Source organism: Scyliorhinus torazame, chromosome 6, assembly GCF_047496885.1.
Source record: "Scyliorhinus torazame isolate Kashiwa2021f chromosome 6, sScyTor2.1, whole genome shotgun sequence".
NCBI lineage: Eukaryota > Metazoa > Chordata > Chondrichthyes > Carcharhiniformes > Scyliorhinidae > Scyliorhinus > Scyliorhinus torazame.
The window spans coordinates 90,231,455-90,256,017 of record NC_092712.1 but is presented as its reverse complement, the minus strand read 5'-3'; the positions used below and the strand labels follow the sequence as shown (position 1 = coordinate 90,256,017).

Sequence of the window (24,563 nt, the reverse complement as noted above, 5' to 3'; positions counted from 1 at the left end):
CCAATGGCTTGGCAGACTCCCCCAGGTGCCATTTCATGTGGACAAGTGCTAAATGGTGCCATGGCAAGGCCTCCCTGCTGAGGCCATTAGTTCCTGGGCCTTAGGAGAGTCCGAGGACGAGATTCAGATCGTGACGTCTTGCGAGGTGTTCTGAGCGTCGCAAATATCGCGATAGTCCTCATCGAATCACCAAGTCGGGCACAACGAGGCCATTAAATCACGCCTGTAATCTCAGCACATGCAAGCTTCCAAAATTAAGGAGCGCGTTCTACCAGCTGGGTGTGAAAACGAGTTAGAGAAGCCGAACTCGGGAACCAAGCCGGACACCGATTGGTTTTCCGATCTAACCAGCCAGTTCCCGTTGGCGTGATCCGGATCCCGCAGTGGTGTGACGAGAACCCAATAATCACCAATTAAGGCCAATCTCCATCCCATTAACAGGAAGGTGCCCCTATCGAGCAGCTACCCATCATCTAACCATCTCCCCAGCGAGCGGTCATGCGGGCACCGTTTAGTACACCTATTTAAAAATGTAAAGCTAGCGGAATGGCTGCTGTGGGGATCCGAGGAGGTGAATAGCCATCTTCAGAATCGGGCAGTCAGCCCGGGAGCATAGGGGTCACTGCCCTTGGGGGGCATGGGGGAGCTTCTGGGGGGGAACAGGCTCGGTCAGGAGGTGTGGGCCACCATCGTTAGGGGTCACCCCTGGGTTGTTGGGGGGGGGGGGAACTGGTCTAGTACCTGCGGACCCGGCATGTCACCACCCAGCTGCTACTTGTCTGTTCCACCGAACACCCCTGTAACCGGGCCCCATTCGTGTTAATATGGTGAAGGTCACTTTTACTCCCACTGATCGTGGCGGCCAATGACTGCACAGCTGAAGGCTATTGCTAATGATGAATTGGAAATTCTAGTAATGTGAGCACCTCACAGCTCCCACATGGATTCCTGTGCGGACACGTGCCATGAAGCAAGGGGTTGTTACCGTCCAGCATCCCAATCAGACTATGAGGCCTGGACACTGTGCTTTAACTCCGGAGGCATCAACACCACAGAGGCAGAAGGCAACCTTCCAACACTCAAGAGCTGGGCCACAGCACTGAAGACAACCTCGCCTTTCAGCCGGGGGTGCGTGTGTAGGGCATGTTGGATGGCACCATGAAGGATGGCAGATATGAGGGTGGGGAGAGCCTGGGGGACCCATAGCTGATTGTCTGTTCCTCACCGTCTCCAATTCTTTATCGATATCACATGATGGATGATACTGTAGACCCACGCAAGCTGCCCTTGACGGTGGCTTTGGCAGGCCAGGCAGCCAGACGCCAGAGAAGGCGGCAGAAGCGCCAACAGAGGCTCGAGACAGCAGCCCATGTTTAAGGCCCCGCGACCTGAGGACCTGCCCACCCATCAGGCCGGGGAGGGACCCAAAGTGGAGGCTGACGATGGCCCAAGGTGTACAGGCATTGCTGGTCTTTCGAACTGATGTCAGACAGCATGTGTCACAGGAGGCTCCTACTCAACAAAGAAATGGTGTGGCACCCGTGCCATGTTCTTGCGGACTTGGTACCACGTGGAAGTGGAGGATACCTGCTCCCAGTCGCTATCAAGGTCACCGCAGCCTCGAACATCTCCTTCTCTAGTTTATTTCACAGCTCAAGCGGGGATTTGTGTGGTATATCCCAACCAACAGCCCACAAGTAGTTTGACAAAGAGTCATCTGGACTCGAAACGTTCGCTCTTTTCTCTCCTTACAGATGCTGCCAGACCTGCTGAGATTTTCCAGCATTTTTTCTTTTGGGCCCACAAGTCATGAAGTCACTGTGCCCTGTTTTCCCAGGCAGCTGACTATGTGAACTTTGGCCTGGACAAGGCCCATCAAGATGGCCGGGCAGCAGGATACGCCGCCATCGACGTGATGCCCCAGGTCCAGGGGTAATAGATGGCACACATGTTGCCTTGCATGCACCGGGCAGTCCGGGAGTGCCCTTCATTAAGAGGAAGGGGTTCCACTCTCTGAACATCCAACTCATGTGAGGCCACCACCTCAAAACCATGCACCTGTGTGCAAGCCTTCCCGGGAGTGCGTACGACAGCTACATCCTGAGACACTCGTAGATCTCCAGCATATTCAGGGACACCCGAAAGTAATCGGATGACTCTTGGGGGATAAGGGATACCGGCTCAGGTCCTGGCTAATGACGCCAGTTCAGAGGCCGGTGACTAATGCAGAGACCTGATATAATGAATCCCATGTGGCCATCCGGGCTGTTATTGAGCGGTGCATCGGACTGCCGAAAATGTGGTTCCGATGTCTCAACCACTCTGGTGGTGCACTGCAGTGCGCACCCCGGAGGGCCGTCTGCTTTGTGGTACTCTGCTGTGCCCTCCACTGCCTGGTACAGCAGCGGGGCGACATGCTGCAGGTGTGGAAGGAGGAACAGATGGCTACCTCCGTGAAGGAAGACGAAGAGGAGCCGGACCAGGAAGTGGAGGGGGACGAGCCCGCGGAGGAGCTGTGGGAGCAGCTGGAGGATGGACGATAGATGGCGGCGGCGAGGATCCGGCAGGGAGGCCCTCATCCTCGTCCCCGTCTCATGGAACGAGGCTATTTCTGTCATTACACCCCTCTCCCCATACCACCCAATGTCCCCCACAACAGTTCCCCCCTCCCCCTGTCAGCGGGTCAATGTACAAGGCAGGAGGGTGATGATAACCCGCTGTGAGCTCAGCCCTGGCGCTCGTCAGTCTATTCCATAGTCTGACTCCTGTCTGTCTGCTGAGTGCGCTCTCACACCCATCACCTGCACGTGATATGCTTTGGGGGGGGGTGGCGTGTCCTGGTCCAGTAGCGCAGAGCCCAGGGGCATGGGTCTGGGAGGGCGGAGCAACTGGGGGAGGGGTGCAGGCCGGCCCACAGTGCGGAATAATGTGACGGAGACATCACATCTCTCGGGTGTAACATGTTTTAATGGTCTACAAGTACAATAGTGACCCCACCTATCTCTAGCCTCCGATGGTGCCGCCCCCACCACCCTCCCCCCCCCCCCCCCCCCCCCTCCCAATTCCCTATCAGCAATCCTCAATGTCCTTAGCCCTCCATACTCTACCGTTATGTCTAGGTGTGCTCCCAGGATACATATCAGGGGTGGCGGAAGCTTGCGTTTACTGTGGCCTTTGATGACCCTGGTGGTTGTCCTCTGGAGGGCCTGGGGCCAGAGGGCTCCTGCTGACTTGGCAGAGGCACATGCCTGGCTATGCCAACCTGTTCAGCATGCTGATCCCAAGGCATGCCATTGTCGGAGTGGTGTGGACTTGGCAGAGCTGGCGACCGCCATCGTCTCCCTGTAGGGAGGTTCCAGGTCAGCCTCCAGCGCTCCCCCACCCCCGATCAGTGCCCGTAGTGCCCTGGGGTCACCTTGGAACCGAAAGGCAGCTGGATTGAGCTCTGGATGCCCCTGTGTCATCCGGCTCTGCTAGTCCTGGTGGCTACCCAATGTCTGCACCATGGTGTCAATGCCCTCTGTGATTCCCCGTTGTGACCGGGTCATGCTCTGCAGTGCCTCGCCAGTGCCCACCTGCATCTGGGACATGGTCCTCAGCGACCGGGACATGCTCTGGAGCACCTCAGCAATGCCCACCTGAGACTGGGACATGATCCGCAGCACCCCGGCAAAGTCCACCTGAGATTGGGACATGCCCCCCCGAGTTTGGGGCATGCTCCGCCGTGCTGAGGCAATGCCCACTTGAGACTGGAACATGCTCCGCAGTGCCTCATAAAGGTCCATTTGCATCAAGGGCACTTCCCCCAGCGTCTGGGACGTGCAGTTGAGGTCCCCAGCCCCGATGGCTGTCATTGACTGAGCCATGCCTTGGACGCCACCAGTCATGGTGCTGACTTTGTGCTCCAGGCTCTCCACTGCGGTTGGCACCCCAGCAGTGTTGGCCTCAGTGCCACACATTGCCGGCATAATCTCCTACGCCCTTAGCCTTTGGGACTCCTCCGATCAGCTATGGATCTGTTGCAGTGATGCTGATATCTACCTTTGAATCTCACGGCTGCAACTTACCGACTGCATCAGCTCCGGGTAGCCTGGACCAGAGGCCGAGCATCTGACTGAGACCAGGAGACCTCCAACTGCTGTTTCCCTGGACCTCCGTGCCTCCACCTGATGTGCATCAGCATCTGTGATGTGCTCACCAGATTGTGCCCCAGAAGCCTGTCCACTGCTTTTGCCCACTGTGCTGGTGGATTCTGGGGATGACAGCTGTGATGCCCCATCAGTGGCATCCTCGGAACTCTCCTCTGAGGTGTTCTCTTGGATGGCGGGGGAACCCCAGATGTGCTGCCACCATCCAATAGAGATCCTGTCAGAGAAAGGACATGTGGTCAGTCAGAGGGAAGTGTCACCATGCTGGCATGAAGAACTTACGTGTGACAGGTCATCTGGTTGGGGGCCGATGGATCCTCATCTCTGCGGTGCAGGCCGATCTCAACGTCGGTGACCAATCTGTCCTTGGCCATCTACGCGACACCCAAGGCTCGTTGCTTGTCGAGGGTGAGGATCCTGAGGTCTGGAAACCCGCCACCCACCTGGGCTCTTTCCCACCAATTGTATGTTAACTTCTCCTGCAGGAACACAGAGGGGGGGGCATCGTGAGCCGAACACTGCATGCTTCGCGGGTGGGTGTGGGGGACAGCAATGCCGGGCATTGGGGGGGTGCGTTGGTGGATGCCATGGTGTGCTGGGGCACTGCATTGTGCTGGGGGTGTGGGTGGTGGTGCCAATCGCAGAGTCTCCATATAGTGCAGGGAATGCCAGGCAGGACCGGTGGCAGGGGGTCAATGCAAGCTCACACTGGGGCCCGGTGGAAATCATTGAGCTCCTGGGTGGCTGTCTTCCTGGTCTCACTCCCCGAGCTGATGGCCACTGCCACTGCATCCCATGGGGTCCTGTGGCTGGTCTTCCCATCCCCTTGGGAATTCCTGCTGGATTCAACCCCTTCCATGAGCCTGGCCAGGTCGGCATCCCCGAATCGCGGCGCCGGTCTACATAATGATATAGCTGTGTGCTCTCTGGAGTTTGCTCTGTGGGGTCAGTTAAAGTGCTGCTCCCCCTTGTTAATGGCAAGCTGCCATGCGCAGTCCCGACGAATGAGCTGGGGGGACAGTCATTTGCGGTGTAAAGTCCCTGGAGCATCTTAAATGGCCTAATTAATGCTAGATAACGGTGATGGCCTTACCGGACCGGCCATCGGAAACACCCGGTGATTCCCACTCGCTACCACACTTAGAACGACTTCGGTGAATTTGGTTAGGTCAGCCTCTGTTTGGCCCTTTCCTTTTAGATTCATTTTACACGCTTGACAAATTTTTTTTCATTGACTTAATTGGAGTTAAAGCCTTTGGGCATACCATGTAAAACCTGCTGTTGCTTCACGTTTCCTCAAAAGGTCACTGTTCCACCAGCTCCCTGAATATATTTTGATTGTGTTGTGATTTTTGGTGAAGTACCATGATGTTTACTCCGTGCATTTTAATAATCTTTATTAGTGTCACAAGTAGGCTGACATTAGCACTGCAATGAAGTTACTGTGAAAATCCCCCAGTCACCACACTCCGGCGCCTGTTCGGGTACACTGAGGGAGAATTCAGAATGTCCAATTCTCCTAACAACATGGGCAGGATTCTCTGGTGTCTGACGCCGAAATCGCGTTTGGAGATCAGCCGGAGATACCACGTTGGCGCCAAAATCGGGGGTGGTGCCGCTTTTGCGATGCTCTGCCCTCTCCAAAACGCCATACTCTAGGAGTACACCGCACGCCGTATGGATGGCCTCAGGGTGTTACCTGAGGCCCTCTCCCGTGCTCTGCCCCCGACGGGCCGAGTTCCTGATGGTGGGTCTCTCATGCTATTTTTTTCGGTAACTCGACATGGCGGCTGCGGATTGAGTCCAACGCCGCCACAGTCGGGGGAGAGCCAATATGTGGGATGGGGGTCTTTGGCATAGGCTGGGGGCACTGGTGGGGGGTGGTCCGGGGGTGGCGAGCCTGGCCAAAGAGGGGCATTATTTGGCAGGCCGGGAGCGTGCAGCCGGTGCCGTGTTGCTTGGACCCGGCAATTCTCTGGCCGTATCCGCAGCTAGAGCTAGGTGCTGTACACTGTGTGCCTGCTAGCCCCCCACCAGACGAGGGATCGGTGGCTGTTTTGCGCAGTTTTTTCGGTTGTAAAATCCAACCATTCCCATTCTGGCTTCGGGACATAATCTCCAAATCGCAGAACCCAGCACCACGTCTTTCGGGACTTGTGGGAGGAAGCTGGAGCACCCGGAGGAAACCCACGCAGACACAGGGAGAATGTGCAGACTCCACACAGACAGTGACCCAAGCCGAATCAAACCTGGGACCCTGGCGCTGTGAAGCAACAGTGCTACCCACTGTGCTACTGTGCCACCCATCTTGGACCATTACACGCAGGAATGGAAGTAAACGAGTTCAATTTCTTTTAAGATGCATACCACAGAGATGTGGACCGAACTTTAGCATCATGGAGTCATTTTGGGCCGTGTACACACCCTTGCAGTGTGGTTAATGCCAGGCACAATTTTGGTGAGGTTGTTAGCATGGGCATTCAGAGTCTGCATCGGAAATATGCGGAGTAAGCAGACTGTGACGTTACTCTGCGCGTAATGCTGATTTTTCTCCAGCAGTGCCATTTCGACCTCGACACTCTAGCTAATGCCCTAGCCTTACACAGCTGAACATGCTTTCAGCTGCATGAAGAACACCCCACCAGTTGGATTTAAAAGTATTATCAATTACTTTCAGTGTAATGTTCAAATAACCTAACAGCACATCTTTTGGGACTTGTGGGAGGAAACCAGAGTGCCCAGAGGAAACCCACGTAGACAGTGACCCAAACCGGGAATCGAACCTGGGACCCTGGCCCTGTGAAGCAGAGCACCTGCTCTCAATAGCTCTCAGTCAGCAGCATGACAGGTCGAATGAGGACAGCCATACAAGCCACTCGCTGAGAGAAAGGAGAATATGGAGCAGGGTTTTCAACTGGAGATCATAGCGACCACCGTCTTCTGAGAGCAATTCGCTTCCCGCCCCATCAGCGAAGAGCAAAGTGTAGTCCGTCTCCATATTACAAAAGAGGCACTCACTGAAGTTTATCATCTGCTTTAGGTAGACTTGCCACTTTAGAACTGGAGGTAGCCGGTGCTGCCAGTGACTGACAATGTTACTTTGACCATGAACGTCTTGGTGTCAAGATCCTTCCAGGTTGCAGTAGGCAACATTTTTAATATCTTCCAGTTTTCCATCCAATACTGTGAGTGTAAAGCCACCATAGTCCCAGATGGCCACAGGTTGCTTTCCCCTTTGAGAGGGAGAGCTGGCTGGTGGTGATTTAACCTGAGGATCACCACACCTCAGGCGAGGGGCAAGGTTAAGAAGGTGGTCCTTCGTGAATAGCCTCCGGCAGTACGGAAATTGAACCCAGGAATAGACATTGGGTGAAGGATACAGACTGTCGTGCAACACAGTAAAGAAGATGCGTTGAGAGATCAGTTCAGTCCATAAGAGGATCATTCAGGAGTCTGGTAATGGGGAGAAGAATCTGTTTTTGAATCTGTTAGTGCATGTTCTCAGACTTTTGTATCATCTGCCTGATGGAAGAGGTTGGAAGAGAAAATAACCCGGGTGGGAGGAATCATTGATTATGCTGAGGAAGTATAGGTGCTGTTGTGCTTTCTTGGTCGTACCATTGACATGGTGGACCAGGACAAATTGTTGGTGATTTGAAGCTGTCAACCATCTCCACCTCAGCACTATTAATGCAGACAGGGGTGTATACGATACCTCGCTTCCTGAAGTTGATGACAAACTCCTTAGTTTTGCTGGTGTTGAGGGAGAGATTGTTGGCTTTAACCACGCCACTAGGGTCTCTATCTCCCTCCTGTACTCTGACTCATCATTGTTTGAGGCCCAACCCACTACAGTTGTGTCATCAACAAACGTGTAGATGGAGTTGGAGTCGAATTTTGCCACACAGTCGTGTGTGTATAGGGAGTATAGTGGGGGCTAAGTATACAGCCTTGCGGAGCCCTGGTATTGAGGACAATCATGGAGGAGGCATCATTGCTTATCCTTACTGATTGTGGTCTATGGGTCAGGAAGTTGAGGATCCAGTAGCAGAGGAAGGAGCCAAGTCCTAGGTTTTGGATTCTTGACATGAGCTTGTCTGGGATTATGGTGTTGAAGTGGATCTTCAGTCAATGGAGCTGTAGTCTCAAGCCAAAATGCACCTACCCTTTGAAAGGTTTAGGCTTGCTTTAAGTAGGTTAGACTAGCTTGAGCTTGTGCTAGCTTCTAATGATTTTCTGCCCCTTGCTCAGGCGTGTAGCCGCTCAACAGCATGTTTTGTGGTAGTTGCATGTTGGATTCAAGTAAATGAGAAGTCACTATGAAGTTTGCGTGCTGCCTGCACTGTAACAGACATCCGCTGGTTCATCACACATTGCAATCCTTACTTTTGGACCTGATCCAATTTTTCCTCCTTGTTTATAAATGACAATGGTGGATGTCAACAAAAATACAGGGAACAAAACCTAAAAGAAATGAAAAATGTTGAATATCAGGAAATTTTAGTGTGGTTTATTTTTTCCGTAAAATGACAATTTGCGGGTGGCACGGTGGCGCAGTGTTTGCACTCCCGCCTCACGGCGCCGAAGACCCGGATTTGACCCGACCCGGGTCACTGTCCGTGTGAAGTTTGTCTTCATTCTCCCCATGTCTGTGTGGGCCTCACCACCACAATGCAAAGATGTGAAGGGGAGGTGAATTGGCCATGCTAAATTGTCCCTTAATCGGGAAAAAAATGAATTAGGCACCTTAAATTAATTTTTTTTAAATGACAAGTTGGACATGATAGATGTGATTTCTCGGTATCTTATTTTGTTATTCACACAATTTCATATAATGGTTGTTAATCTGAATTAAACACAGTACTGAACATAGACAAGTTGATCTTTCTTCACAGGAACATTAGACTTTTTAGTAAGTTGTTATTTGGCATTCGGTGCCATTTTTATTAACTTATTCACAGTGACCTCTGACAACTATGTGTAATCTTTTCTTTATCTTTCAGAGTATCAGAGCATCAGGTTTGGTGTTGCTGGAGACAATTCTTTTTGGAACTTTGCTTCTGCATTTTCCAGTAAGTGTTTAATGATTTATGCACAAGTCCATGACTCAGTGTAAGTACTGTAAGAAAGGTTTTGATCTATGGACAGATAGACAGTCAAATATAACATTCCAATGAAATAGTCTGCCTGGAGCCGTTCTCACTGCCAGCACTTTTTAAATATCTGGCAAGCTGCCTAAGTGTTGAGGTGATTCAAAAAACAAATGGGCAATCACATTTACATTCCTCTTGGTGCTGTTTTAACAACGCGCATTTACAACACTGCATTGCTTTCTACTAGCAAAGTGTCACAAACCTCATCTATTATAGTTGGTATACTGTGTATGTGAGACAGCTCATGAAAATGACCAGACTGTACATTCAGACATGTTTAATTGCTGTTTATTCCAATTGGCTATGTTACATCCTTTTTCTTTCCCAACCTGTTAAATTGTTATAACTTCGAACATTTACATCAGGATATGTACGTAATATTACGTTGTCACAGACTGCAATATTTTGCAGGTGAGAGCAACATAACTTTCTGTACAGTTATTTAAAATATGTTTTTACTTTGTGGTTTTGTATGTTCAAATTTACCTGTCCTATTCCTTTGAAATTGTGATTGTGATATGCCAATATTTTCTCATCTTGATACATTCTTTGACAAGCTGGTACTTTGTCTGCATCTTGCACCTTGCAGGTTAGGTACACAGTTGTGGAGTTTATCATGTTATCTGTTTGCTTTCTTGTCTTTGCTTCATTTACTGAGTTTATTTCTGTTTGCTGAAGTAAACCAGCCAATGATAACTTACCTTCAATTACAAAGTTTTTGATCTCTCTGTGCCACCTAAATTGCTTTTTCAAAAGGTGTGACAAGTGGAATTTACATGAATCCAGCTGGACAGGGTACCCTTTGAGGCAGGGTAAAGCAACAGCATACATTTCACATCCAGGATCCTAACTAGTATCCTGATAGAGAGCCTGCTGAAATGCCAGGCTGTCATGGCCCCATCTATTAAATTACACGGGGACCAAGCGAGCTTGGCAGGCGATCACCAGGAGAATCATAGAATCCATACAGTGCAGAAGGAGGCCATTCGGCCGATCGAGACTGCTCTGACCCTCCGAAAGAGCACCTAGCCTAGGCCCACTCCCTCGCCCTATTCCAATAGCCCCGTAACCCCACCAAACCTTTTGGACACTAAGTGGTAATTTAGCATGGCCAACCCAGCATGGCCAGAATGAGGACTGGTTCCAGCAATGCAAACCTGGGAGGAGTTGCAGAAACAGTTTGAAACAGCAAAAAATACATGATTAAATTCTCATTCTTTTAATTCCTCCTCATCTCAGTTTTAAAGGGTCATCCCTTCAGTCTGAAGCTGTGCCCTGGGCAGAAGTTGTTTGATACAAAGATCTATAGAGGGGCAGGTAGTATTGAGGAAGCAGGCAGGCTGCAGAAGGATTTGGACAGGCTAGGAGAGTGGGCAAACAAATGGCAGATGGAATACAATGTGGAAAAGTGTGAGGTTATGCACTTTGGAAGGAGAAATGGAGGCATAGACTATTTCTAAATGGGAAGATGCTTGGGAAATCAGAAGCACAAAGGGATTTGGGAGTCCTTGTTCACGATTCTCTTAAGGTTAACATGCAGGTTCAGTCAGAAGTTAGGAAGCCAAATGCAATGTTAGCATTCATGTTGAGAGGACTAGAATACAAGACCAGGGATGTACTTCAGAGGCTATATAAAGCTCTGGTCAGACACCATTTGGAATATTGTGCGCAGTTTTGGGCCCCGTATCTAAGGAAGGATGTGCTGGCCTTGCAAAAGGTCCAGAGGAGCTTCACAAGAATGATCCCTGGAATGAAGAGCTTGTCGTATAAGGAACGGTTGAGGACTCTGGGACTGTACTCGGAGTTTAGAAGGATGAGGGTGGATCTTATTGAAACTTACAGGATACTGCGTGGCTTGGATAGAGGGGACGTGAAAAAGATGTTTCCACTATTAGGAAAAACTAGAAGCAGAGGACACAATCTCAGACTAAAGGGACAATCCTTTAAGATAAAGATGAGGAGGAATTTCTTCCGCTGGAGGGTGGTGAATCTGTGGAACTCTTTGCCACAGAAGGCTGTGGAGGCCAAATGACTGAGTGTCTTTAAGACAGAGATAGATACGTTTTTGATCAATAATGGGACCAGGGGTTAATGGGGAGAAGGTAGGAAAATGGGGTGGAGAAAATATCAGCCATGATTGAATGGCGGAGCAGACCAGATGGGCCGAGTGGCCTAATTCTGCTCCAATGTCTTATGGTCTTATGCTCCACATTGCTGAACAATCCCGAGCTGTGTGGCTTGAAAGCAATGGTTGAAAAGATGACCCCAAAAAATGGATCCCAGCTCCAACTGATAGTTCTAGCACTGCAATAGCAGTGATCCAGAAAGAAGCATGGGAATTCCAGAGCTCCCTCCCCTACGTCCTCAACCATATGCTAGATGCGAGGATTACATAGGTGTCCCTGATGTTCAGAGTTGCTCGACCAGTTGAAAGGCTCCAAAAAGGAGTGCAATTTGCAGCAACCTCCGAAAATGGCAGAGACCTGCCAGATCAGAATCCCTCCCGAATTCCAGCCTTTCCGTCCCTCCTTCCAATAACATTGGATCATTAAACCACCTTTCCAAGCCAAGAAATTGCAGGACTCCATTGTTTTTACTGAAAATAAGTGGTAGCAAGTGCAATTTGCTAATTTAACTTTTGATGTATCATACTGAAATTTGTGGTAGATTGTAAATACTGAAGATTGGAATAGTTCTTGCCTTTCTAAACTTACAATGGAAGAATTTTTTTTTTTTAATGTATTCTTTCTTGGGATGTGGGCGCCACTGGCAAGGTCAGCATTGGTTGCCCATCCCGAATTGCCCTTGTAATGAGTGGTTTGCTAGGGAATTTCAGAGGGCGGTTAAGAATCAGCCACATTGTTGTAGGTCTGGAGTTGCATGAAATGATATGAAAAATGAAAATCGTTTATTGTCACAAGTAGGCTTCAAATGAAGTTACTGTGAAAAGCCCCTAGTCGCCACATTCCGGTGCCTGTTCGGGAAGGCTGGTACGGGAATTGAACCGTGCTGCTGGCCTGCCTTGGTCTGCTTTCAAAGCCAGTGATTTAGCCCAGTGTGCTAAACCAGCATGCCAAACGAGGTGAGGATGGCAGATTTATTTCCCTTAAGATGGATTGGTTTTTATGACAATCAATGGTAGTTTCATGGTTACCACTACTGAAACGAGCTTTCAATTCCACCATCAAATTCCACCCCCTTCCATGGCGGCTTTGAACACTTGTCCCCAGGACATTGGCCCGGGCTTCCAGATTAGCAGTCCAGTGACATTGCCCTTCTGACAAACAATATACAGGCAGCCAATTAAATGAAAATGCAGTGACAGGAATTTTGAGTGAGCATGGGCAGTGGGGATTTCACCTACCACAGTGCATATTAGCAAGTTGCTGGCAATGTGCTTGTGATTTTCCAACATCCGCTGTCGAGGGAACAGGTTCTTGCAGTATTACTTCCCATATGTCTAATTAAGCTGGTGAATTTTTCCTCTTGCGTTTCTGCCTTGGGAATAAGAGGGCCGAGAAAGAATGGATGTTAGAGCACATCAGGAGAAAAGCTCATTAACCGAGAGGTCAATGAGATGTTTGTCTGAAGAAGATGATAAACTCTTCAATATGCATAATAGTAAATTCATATTATTAATTCTAAGCACCGCAAGGTCAATTTTGAATCTCTTCTCCTGATTTCTACTGTCACTCATGGGGGGGAATTTTATGGCCCTCCCACCTGCAGAATCTTCCCATCCTGCTGAAGTAATTGGAGTTTTGAACAGCGCCTCGCGGTTTCCAGCCCTACTTCCGGCATGACGGGGCTGTGGTCTCACAGGTTAGACAATAAGGTGTGAAGATCATCATTTCCAATTTCAGCATCCCATGATTTACTGTCGTTAACCAGGAAATCACTCTGCCTGATTCTCTGCCATACACTCACCATACACAACATTTGACAGTGCAATCTAACAAAACTCTCACTGATAGTTTATATCAATGTATGTATGGAAACTGTGCACAACACTAATACATTGAATGAGCATTGAAATACTTTAGCATATAAGGCTATGGCCCAAGTGTTGGAAAATGGGATTCAAATAGATAAGTACTTTGTAGCAGGCACTGATATGATGGGCCGAGGGGCCTCCTTTTTTGTGCTGTAAAGCTCTATGACTCCATGACTCTGTGTCATGTACTGGAAAAGCAGCTGGCAGCTTGTAAGTAGACATAGATGCTGGTCAGATATCATTTGTTCTTTTTCATGGAGCAAGGCCAGCAGCCTAAACACCATTAATTCATCAAGCTTCCTGAATAATCACCACACTGGCACGAAACAGCAACTCAGCAATTGACACCTTCTCAGCATTATGCAGTGATGTGAAAGAAGAGGCACATCTGGCAATGCAGCAGAAGTCAGTGCTGGCGAGCCAGCGTATCACGGGCAGAGGTCCCCTGAGCAGCCTGTTCTTTAATAATGCCAGGAGAGTGCATTTACATGCACCTGTTTTCCACTTACACTTATCTATTTTCCAGTTGGATGCAGCTGCTGGAGTACCTGGACCATGTAGAGCAATCATGTTATTTTATCATAAAATGGTTACAACACAGCAGGAGGAAATTCAGCCCATTGTATCTGTGCTGGATCTCTGAAGGAATATTTCACCTCCTGCCACCCCCCTTCCTTCTTCCCTAGCCTTGCCATTCTTCATTTTTAGATAATAACCAAATTTCTTCTCGAATGCTTAACCTGCCTCCACTACACTCTCAGAGAGGGCATTCCTGATCCTAATCACTCGCTGCGTGAAAATGTTTTTCCTCCTTTTGTAGCCATCTGGGATGGCCACTTACAACTAGGTACAGAGAAACTCGCAAAGCCTAGCGGGTAAAATGGACAAGCCAAGACTCAGGCAGGCTCAGAGCCTGAAATGCATATTTGTAAGCAAGAAGTCCAGATGGTATCGAAACTCTGACCAATTAACATTTTAATGGGGCCGATTAGAATTTTATGGCCCATCTTCACCAAAACAAAGGACTGGTACTCGAGCGACCGGTACAGTCCCAGACATTTCGGCGCCACTCCCTGTTCAAGGGAAGCGTAAACAATGGGGTCAGTGACCGCTTGGGACACGCCTAGCCATCCAGATCCCCGCCCACTTATTGGTTAGGAATCGAACAGAGTGATCAGGGATCACCCAATTAGTGGGGCCCAAACTGAAGGACCGCCCAAAAGAGCGCGAAAACCCCCAAGTATAAGAAGAAGAGTTCGCCACATGTTCGTCCTCTCTTGTACCTGGTACCTCGGTCGCGGCCATCTCCAATTGCAGCAACACCAGAAGCAAGTCCAAGTTCAACGCTCGCTACCAGACGGGTGAACCGAGCTGAACAGCAGTTACTCCTTTGAACCCGATATATCCAGAATCAAACTGCGGCCACTGTTTCTCTGACCTAAGCCGGGTGCCCGAAGTTAAGTACAGGTTGTCTTAGTCGATAGGTGTAGTTAACTAGTAGTGTTTATGTTGCATGACTAATTGTGTGTAAATAAAGTACCCTTGCCCTTGAACTAACTAACTGGTGTTTGGCTCTTTGATCGATAGACGGTTGTACCTTGTGGTGGTATCATTTGATACCTGGCGACTCTAAGCATCAGAATATAGATAATATAGAAAGGGCAAACTCACTGATTGCCATAATTGGAACAGAGCCACAGAAAGGACAGAGTAAAAGAATAAAAGAAGAAAACGGAACAGTTATTGGCGACATCTGACGGGACTCGACCCAGAAGTGACCGTGGCACTCCGAGAGAACCCACAAAAGTGTTTGAATTAGAATCCAAATTTGGCAAAGTAAAAGAAACCACAAGCGAGACCAGTATCGATCAAACCTCCAGAATTCGGAAGTGTGTAATTTGCATGCGTACTAACAAAGGGATATAAGGTAAACTCGATAGATTTTGTTGCGTGAAACTTTCGGGAGTTGCGTAAACCGGAAAATAGCTTGAGCCGTACCCTTGTTCCAAATTTCCGGTAGACAGAAGTAATTGTAGGGATGGCCATGAAGGCAATGGAACGCCTTATGCATCCACAAGAGCCCGAGGTCGCAGCGACCAATAGATCAGAACAGTGTCCCATATGGGAAGAATAGCTGAGGAGATATCTAAAGGGGAAAGGATGGCCCTTATGGTCGGAATTTTGCACAAATGAAGAAAAAGGTCCTGGCAGCATCGAACAGACTTGGTGGGGCAGCCTGACCGAGATTCACAAGGTTCGTAAGCCGATGGCAATCATGTCCTGTCTGGCACAATTGCGAGGTACAGAGGAGGTCGTGAGGATGCTCCGCAAGCAGCTTGAGGAGAAGTAGAGAGGGAAATATTAGTGAAAGCGAGAGAGTAAAAGTGCAGCTCCGGGAGCAGTTAGCAGCGAAGGACAAGGAAATGGATGATGTCAAGAGGGCACATCAATACTGTCTCGCCCACCTCAGCAGCTTCCAAATTCAGTATGATAAGGCCTAACCAGGACACACAACGTGCTATAATGGTAAGAGAAGGAACGGAGAACCAGGTACAACAGTTAAGGAAACAGTGCAATGATTTGAAGGCAGCCCTCCGAGCACTCCACAGTTCCACCACGGAACAGAGGCAGAGTTCGGTGGATCATGTCAAGTGCAGGCAGCAAATTGCAAAGTTGCAATCCCTGCTATCTGTTCAAAATGGGTTCAGAGACACCTTTGGCCCACAACTAGATCAGGAAGATGGCCCCGATTGGCAGGAACTCAGTGAAATGGCCCAACGGTACGTAAGTGAGACCGAGAATCAAAGTAGAGTCCCCCAGACCCCGAAAAGAAAAGCACCCGCACCACCGACTGCAGCACCCAACCCAATGAACCCCATCATCACGCAGCGCAGGGTCCCCACGGAAGACCAACCCGATTTTGTGTACACCACCCTATTAACTATCACCCAGTTAAGAGATGCCCACAAGAAGATAGAGACTTTCCACCCCACATCAGACCCACACCACTTTTTCGAACTAGTAAATTAACAGACCCTCATGTACGGTTTAGAGGAGCAGGAAGAGGTAAAGCTCATAGTGATGAGCCTAGACCCGTCAGTTAGTTCAGCCCTTCCCGACCCACAAAATGTAGGAGGAGGTAGCCTCCAAGAGATGAAAACAGCCATTTTAGACGCCATTGGCTATAATAGAGGAGATCCGGTAGAAGGACTCAACCGGTGCTGACAGAAAAAGGGAGAGCATCCAACAGCGTCCGCTGGACGCCTTTGGATCCATTTTATTGTGGTATTTGGTGAGTTAGCCCGCACCAGTTATCGGTAGATAATACGGCCAAATGGACCCGTAGCCTAGTATCCCATGCCACAGAAGCAGGACAAAAGGCATGTGCCAGTTACGACCCCTCAGACCCAGCACACAATGAAGTTTGGGTTCTAAAAAGTCTATCGAGAGCTTGGGAACAGTCTATGCATAGAAAGACAGAGCAGGAGAGAGTAGATGCCACAATGAATCCAGTAACGGCACACCAAGACCCCATATGGGTCAATGAAGGCAGAGGTACAGCGCAGCACCCCAAGATACAAGAATGTTATACTTGTGGAAAGAAAGGACATTATGCACGAGAATGTCAAGCCCCCCCCCGAAGCAGCAAAGGAATCAGCACCCAAACGCCCCCCCCCCCCAAAAAAAATGCCTGACCCATCCACAGTGTTAGCGCCCGACCGGATAATTCAGCCAGGAAAGGCACCAATTGACGGTAATCAGGCTCCCCAACTTGGGTCTGCAATACTCTTTGGGATAAGTCCAGAAGACCGGTACTGCAGGCACAGTCCGGGGACACCCCGTAGAGTTCCTTCGAGACACAGGAAGGTCCCGAACCACGTTAAACTCCTCCATCATATATCAGAAAGAGATATGGCCCACTACGGACACCATTACCCTTAGTGGCTTTACAGGTCACCTCCAGCAGGGACACATCACAGCCCCTGTGGCCGTACAGATTAGCAATATTCAAACAAAACACTTGGTCGTTTTAGTAGATTTACCCCAGGCAGCAGAACACATCCTAGGCATAGATTTCATGAGTACACACAACCTTTCATTCGACCCAGTCAACCGATGTATATGGAAAATGGCTAGTGCAGCGTGCGCCTACAGTAGGAGATTATGCCCATCGAATCAGCTCAGTAGGAGAGTACTGGTTTGATCCACAAACCATTACCACAGACAAAGCAGTTAGAGAGGTCTTGAAAAGACATAAAGCAGCGTTTGCCCAGCACAAGCACGACTGCGGCAAAATCCCAGGAGTAGTAAACATTACAGGTCCCGATCCTAAACCCCAGAAACAGTACGGCTTCCCCCAGCAAGCTGAGGGAGAGATAGCCAAGGAAATCCAAAGTTTATTAAATCAAGGAGTGATTCGACCCATAGCATCGACGAACAATGGCCCAATTTGGCCAGTAAGAAAACCTGATGGTTTATGGCGACTGACCATCGACTACAGAGAGTTGAACAAAGTGACTCCCCTAGCAGCCCCCAGTGTTGCCACGAGTCCCGAAACCATGTTGAGACAGGGACTCCAGTCAAAATGTTTTACGGTACTGGACATAAGCAATGGCTTTTGGTCCATACCACTGGACAAAGCATGCCAGTATAAATTTGCATTCACTTTTCAGGGACAGCAGTACACGTGGGCGTGCCTTCCACAAGGCTTCCACAACTCCCCCTCCATCTTTCACAGAAAATTGGCAAATGGCTTATCTAAATTTTCCCGCCCTGAATGCCTTGTTCAGTATGTGAATGACTTGCTCCTACAGACTGACACCAAGGAAGAGCACATGTCACTTCTTTCCAAATTATTAGAACTACTCACAACAATTGGATGCAAAATTAACCCCAGAAAGCCCAAATCCTCCAGGAAAAAGTCACATATTTAGGAATGGTCATCACGCGTGGGAAGTGTGAGATGGAACATAAACGCATAGATTCCATTGTCAAATTGCCCTTGCCCCAAAACGTTACAGCATCCGGTCATTTTTAGGACTGGTTGGATATTGTAGAAACCACATAGACGGATTCGCCACAAAAGCAGCCCCACTTTCCGAGCTCCTAAAGAAACAGGCCCCATGGAAATGGCTTCCACAGCACACGGATGCTGTGGATGCATTGAAACGTGCCCTGACCACAGCCCCCGCTCTGCAAGCCCCAGATCTACACTCCCCATACGCGATAAAGGTAGCGACCACCGACTGAACCCTTTCGGCTGTACTCCTGCAGGAAAGGCACGATCGTTTAGGACCCGTAGCCTATGCCTCACGAGCCTTAGATCCAGTGGAACAGGGATTTTCAGCCTGCGAAAGGCACCAGTTAGCAGTTTTCTGGGCGGTACAGTACTTTTCATACATAACCGGACTCAACCCAGGGACCATTTTGACCGAGCACACCCCGACGCAGCTTTTATTGGACAGCAGACTAAAAGACGGCACAGTAAGCCAAATTCGAGCAGCGCGATAGACCCTATTCTACAAGGACGTGACATTACTGTAAAACGGACAAAAACACACACTTTTCTGGCCGATAATTTGCGCTATGCAGGAACCCCACATGAGTGCGTGATCATAGCCCCCAAGCACAGCACCATCCCCTTTGTTCCCAAGTCAGTACCAAAAAAGACAGGCATCCGACCACAGACTATCCAGCCCACAGACAAACCACTGAGAATTTATGTGGATGCCGCCTCCACAGTCCTGGATGGAAAAAGTATAGCAGGATGTGGTATTTATGTGGAGGACGCGCAGGGACGCGCTTTAGAAGAAATTGCTTTAAAGTTGCCCGGACACTTAGGTTCGCAGGCAGCCGAGTTAGCAGCCATCGCTTACATTGTCCAGCACCCTGATTCGTTCCCGACCCCTGCAGACATATATTCAGACAGTTTGTACGTCTGCAACAGCCTAACAGAATTCCTACCCCTGTGGGAATCGAGAGGATTTATTTCCGCTGACGGAAAACCTCTGCCCTCAGCCCCACTGCTCAAACATATCCTTCAGACAGCGAAAGGCAGGAAATATGGCATCGTCAAAGTAAGAAGTCACCATCGTTTCTTCTCCCCCGGTAACGTGAAAGCTGACGCCCTAGTGAAGGCAGGCTCACGACATGGCCACTTTTGGCAACCCCCAGTGCGCCCCAATACACGCAGTTCAGATCTCACAGACCAACATCCAAGACTTATCCCAGGCACAGAAGGAAGATGAGGCATTAAAGGAAATTTTTAAAAGGAAACTTTTAAAAGGAAACTTCCCAGCTCCCTACAAAAAGTTTAAATATTCCTTAATAATCTATGAGGGAATCGTTTTAAAAGACGGCATTTATGTAGTCCCCACCCAGACAGGAATGAGATAATTTGTAAGTTCCATGAGGGACATGGACACCAAGGGATTGAATCCACCCTTGCCCACCTCAGACCCCTCTGCTTGTGGCCTGATTTGAAAACCGACGTATCTCATTACACTGAAAACTGCTTGATTTGTGCACAGAACAACCCAGATAGGTACGCGAAAAAAGCCCAGCTACGGCACACCCGCCCTGTAAATGGCTCGTGGGCAAACCTTCAATTAGATTATATTGGTCCCCTCCCCCCTGCAGAAATGGATACAAGTATGTGTTGGTAGTAATCAACACATTTACGAGATGGGTCGAAGCTTTCCCCTCAAGGACAAATACAGCCAAGCCAACGGCAAAGATCTTAACCGAGCAAATTTTTACTAGATGGGGACTCCCCCGTAGTATTGATTCGGACCAAGGTTCCCACTTTACAGGCAGGATTATGAAAAATGTTATGACAATTTTTGGTATTAAGCAAAAGTTCCACATTGCCTATCACCCACAGTCCAGCGGCATTGTGGAACGTATGAATTGGACACTAAAGGCCACACTTTAAAAAATGGTGCAGCAGCACAACATGACATGGGACACAGTGCTCCCATTCACACTGATGTTTATTAGGAACACAGTGTCGAGCTCAACAGGATATACCCGCCCCCCCCCCATACCCTCATGACCGGACGGCCCATGAAGGGTACCGAATACTTATTTGGACTTGATTTGGCCAGCCTAGCAGTCACCGCCTTGACCAATGAAAAAGCAGTCCAGCACATGGTAGAAAATATTAAAGCAGCACAGCTCGCTGCAGCTATTCGATTAGGTGCTAAACAAAAGCAGAGTAAGGCCTGCTTTGATAAGACAGTACACCCGACGGAGTATACAGTCGGACAGCAAGTAATGATCACCTTAGGCAACCCCAGCTCATTCCTCTTCCCTAAATTTGCAGGACCCACCCTATTCAATCTCGGACAAAGTAAGCCCCTCAGTTTATAAAAGCACGTATCCGAATGGAAAGTCAGGATGGTTCCATGTAAACCAGCTTAAGGTTTATGGAACGCAGTGCAGCCACTTGCACCACCACTCATTGGCGATGGCAGACACTGAGGACCCGCCCATTGACAACCCGAGTTCCCCCTCCCCCACCAGCAGCAGCCCGTCCACAGGCACGACCTTGACCCCGCCCCCAGAATCAAATTTCACCCTGATGCTTGATTCGGCTGCGAGAGACAGCGACAGCGACAGCACAACTGAAGCCCCTGAGAGACCCGAACAAAGGACCCACGGACCAGGTCCCAGTCACTACAGCCCCAGAGACACCAACCAGGATATGTTCAGCCACTTTGAGACAATTTATTTGCCCACACTGGAACCTGACCCACCACCCGACGATAGCGACAGCACCCTTGCCCCGACTGCCCTATGGAACATGAAACACTGGCACCATGATAATTCCTGTCGTCTGACAAGGAATGATGAAATGGACCCCACATCGGCACACGCTGCGTTAGCACGCAAACTCCATGAACAAGTTTGGCACCCGGGAGATGGTGACAACTCCGAGTCTGACTCCCACCATGTTAACCCCTTTGAAACCATTTTCGGAATGGAACCTTGAGGTGTCCAGATGATGAGAGTCAGGAACAGATTGAGATTTACGGTGTCCTATACTCTGATGGAACCTGCCCCGCTTTTTTGATTAGTTTGTTTTTAAATGTTGTACGTTCTCTCTTGTACGATTTTGTGTGTCAGCCTCACGGACCCTGTCTTGATACAGTCATAACTACTCTTCTGATGCCACATGGCAATTAAAGAAACAAGTTTGTTGGTGCCCATATATTTACAAATTCTTTTTTTAAAAAAAATATTTTATTGAAAATTTTTGGTCAACCATCACAGTACATTATGTATCCTTCACACAGTAATATAACAGTATAAATAACAATGACCTGTTTTATAAACAAAGAATAAATAATATATAACAAAAGCTAAAACTAAAACTAAATGGCAACTGCCTTGTCTCAGATAAACACTCTCCAAAAATATGATTTAACAGTCCAATATACAATTATTTATAGCAACGACCTATACATATTACAATATATATTAATAACCCTGAGACTCCTTCTGGTCCGTCCCCCCCCCCCCCCCCGGGCCGCTGCTGCTGCCTTCTTCTTTTCCATTCCCTCTATCTTTCTGTGAGGTATTCGACGAACGGTTGCCACCGCCTGGTGAACCCTTGAGCCGATCCCCTTAGGACGAACTTAATCCGTTCCAGCTTTATAAACCCTGCCATGTCATTTATCCAGGTCTCCACCGCCGGGGGCTTGGCTTCCTTCCACATCAACAGTATCCTGCGCCGGGCTACTAGGGACGCAAAGGCCAAAACATCGGCCTCTCTCGCCTCCTGCACTCCCGGCTCTTGTGCAACCCCAAATATAGCCAACCCCCAGCTTGGTTCGACCTGGACCCCCACTACTTTAGAAAGCACCTTTGTCACCCCCACCCAGAACCCCTGTAGTGCTGGACATGACCAGAACATGTGGGTGTGATTCGCTGGGCTTCTCGAGCATCTCGCACACCTATCCTCTACCCCAAAAAATTCACTGAGCCGTACTCCAGTCATATGCGCCCTGTGTAACACCTTAAATTGAATCAGGCTTAGCCTGGCACACGAGGACGATGAGTTTACCCTACTTAGGGCATCCGCCCACAGCCCCTCCTCAATCTCCTCCCCCAGCTCTTCTTCCCATTTCCCTTTCAGCTCATCTACCATAATCTCCCCCTCATCCCTCATTTCCCTATATATATCTGACACCTTACCGTCCCCCACCCATGTCTTTGAGATTACTCTGTCCTGCACCTCATGCGTCGGGAGCTGCGGGAATTCCCTCACCTGCTGCCTCGCAAAAGCCCTCAGTTGCATATACCGGAATGCATTCCCTTGGGGAAACCCATATTTCTCGGTCAGCGCTCCCAGACTTGCGAACTTCCCATCTACAAACAGATCTTTCAGTTGCGTTACTCCTGCTCTTTGCCATATTCCAAATCCCCCATCCATTCTTCCCGGGGCAAACCTATGGTTATTTCTTATCGGGGACCCCACCAAGGCTCCCGTCTTTCCCCTATGCCGTCTCCACTGTCCCCAAATTTTCAAAGTCGCCACCGCCACCGGGCTTGTGGTGTATTTCTTCGGTGAGAACGGCAATGGGGCCGTCACCATAGCTTGTAGGCTAGTCCCCCTACAGGACGCCCTCTCCAATCTCTTCCACGCCTCTCCCTCCTCTTCTCCCATCCACTTACTCACCATTGAGATATTGGCGGCCCAGTAGTACTCACTTAGGCTCGGTAGTGCCAGCCCCCCCCATCCCTACTACGCTGTAAGAATCCCTTCCTCACTCTCGGGGTCTTCCCGGCCCACATAAAACTCATGATACTCTTTTCGATCCTTTTGAAAAAAGCCTTCGTGATCACCACCGGGAGGCACTGAAACACAAAGAGGAATCTCGGGAGGACTACCATTTTAACCGCCTGCACCCTCCCTGCCAGTGACAGGCATACCATGTCCCATCTCTTGAAGTCCTCCTCCATTTGTTCCACCAATCGCGTTAAATTTAACCTGTGCAATGTACCCCAATTCTTGGCTATCTGGATCCCCAAGTAACGAAAGTCCCTTGTTACCTTCCTCAGTGGAAAGTCCTCTATTTCTCTGCTCTGCTCCCCTGGATGCACCACAAACAACTCACTTTTCCCCATGTTCAGTTTATATCCTGAGAATTCTCCAAACTCCCGAAGTGTCCGCATTATCTCTGGCATCCCTCCGCCGGGTCCGCTACATATAACAACAAATCATCCGCATACAGAGATACCCGGTGTTCTTCTCCTCCTCTAAGTACTCCCCTCCACTTCTTGGAACCCCTCAATGCTATTGCCAGGGGCTCAATCGCCAGTGCAAACAGTAATGGGGACAGAGGGCATCCCTGCCTTGTCCCTCTATGGAGCCGAAAGTATGCAGATCCCCGTCCATTCGTGACCACACTCGCCACTGGGGCCCTATACAACAGCTGCACCCATCCAACATACTCATCTCCAAAACCAAATCTCCTCAGCACCTCCCACAAATAATCCCACTCCACTCTATCAAATGCTTTCTCCGCATCCATCGCCACCACTATCTCCGCTTCCCCCTCTAGTGGGCACAGTACGAAGTCTTACAACACCAGGTTAAAGTCCAACAGGTTTGTTTCGATGTCACTAGCTTTCAGAAGGAGCAGCGCTCTGAAAGCTAGTGACATCGAAACAAACCTGTTGGACTTTAACCTGGTGTTGTAAGACTTCGTACTGTGCTCACCCCAGTCCAACGCCGGCATCTCCACATCATGGCTACCCTCTAGTGGGGGCATCATCATTACCCCTAGCAGCCTCCGTATATTCGTATTCAGCTGTCTCCCCTTCACAAACCCAGTTTGGTCCTCATGGACCACCCTCGGGACACAATCCTCTATCCTCACTGCCATTACCTTGGCCAGAATCTTAGCGTCTACATTTAGGAGGGAAATAGGTCTATAGGACCCGCATTGCAGCGGGTCTTTTTCCTTCTTTAGGAGAAGCGATATCGTTGCCTCAGACATAGTCGGGGGCAGCTGTCCCCTTTCCTTTGCCTCATTAAAGGTCCTCATCAGTAGCGGGGCGAGCAAGTCCACATATTTCCTGTAAAATTCAACTGGGAATCCATCCGGTCCCGGAGCCTTCCCCGCCTGCATGCTCCTAATTCCTTTCACTACTTCCTCTATTTCAATCTGTGCTCCCAGTCCCACCCTTTCCTGCTCCTCCACCTTGGGAAATTCCAGCCGGTCCATAAAGCCCATCATTCTCTCCCTCCCATCCGGGGGT

General features: G+C 49.3%; 1 protein-coding gene across 1 annotated transcript in view; it reads left to right on the top strand.

The window, feature by feature from the left end:
- gpr158a (G protein-coupled receptor 158a) overlaps window positions 1-24,563 on the top strand; it is a 1,113,215-nt gene that overhangs the window by 712,765 nt on the left and 375,887 nt on the right. Inside the window, exon 5 of the mRNA XM_072508450.1 lies at window positions 9,152-9,220. Coding sequence (XP_072364551.1) covers window positions 9,152-9,220 — 69 coding nt within the window. The remainder of the gene's footprint in view (window positions 1-9,151; window positions 9,221-24,563) is intronic.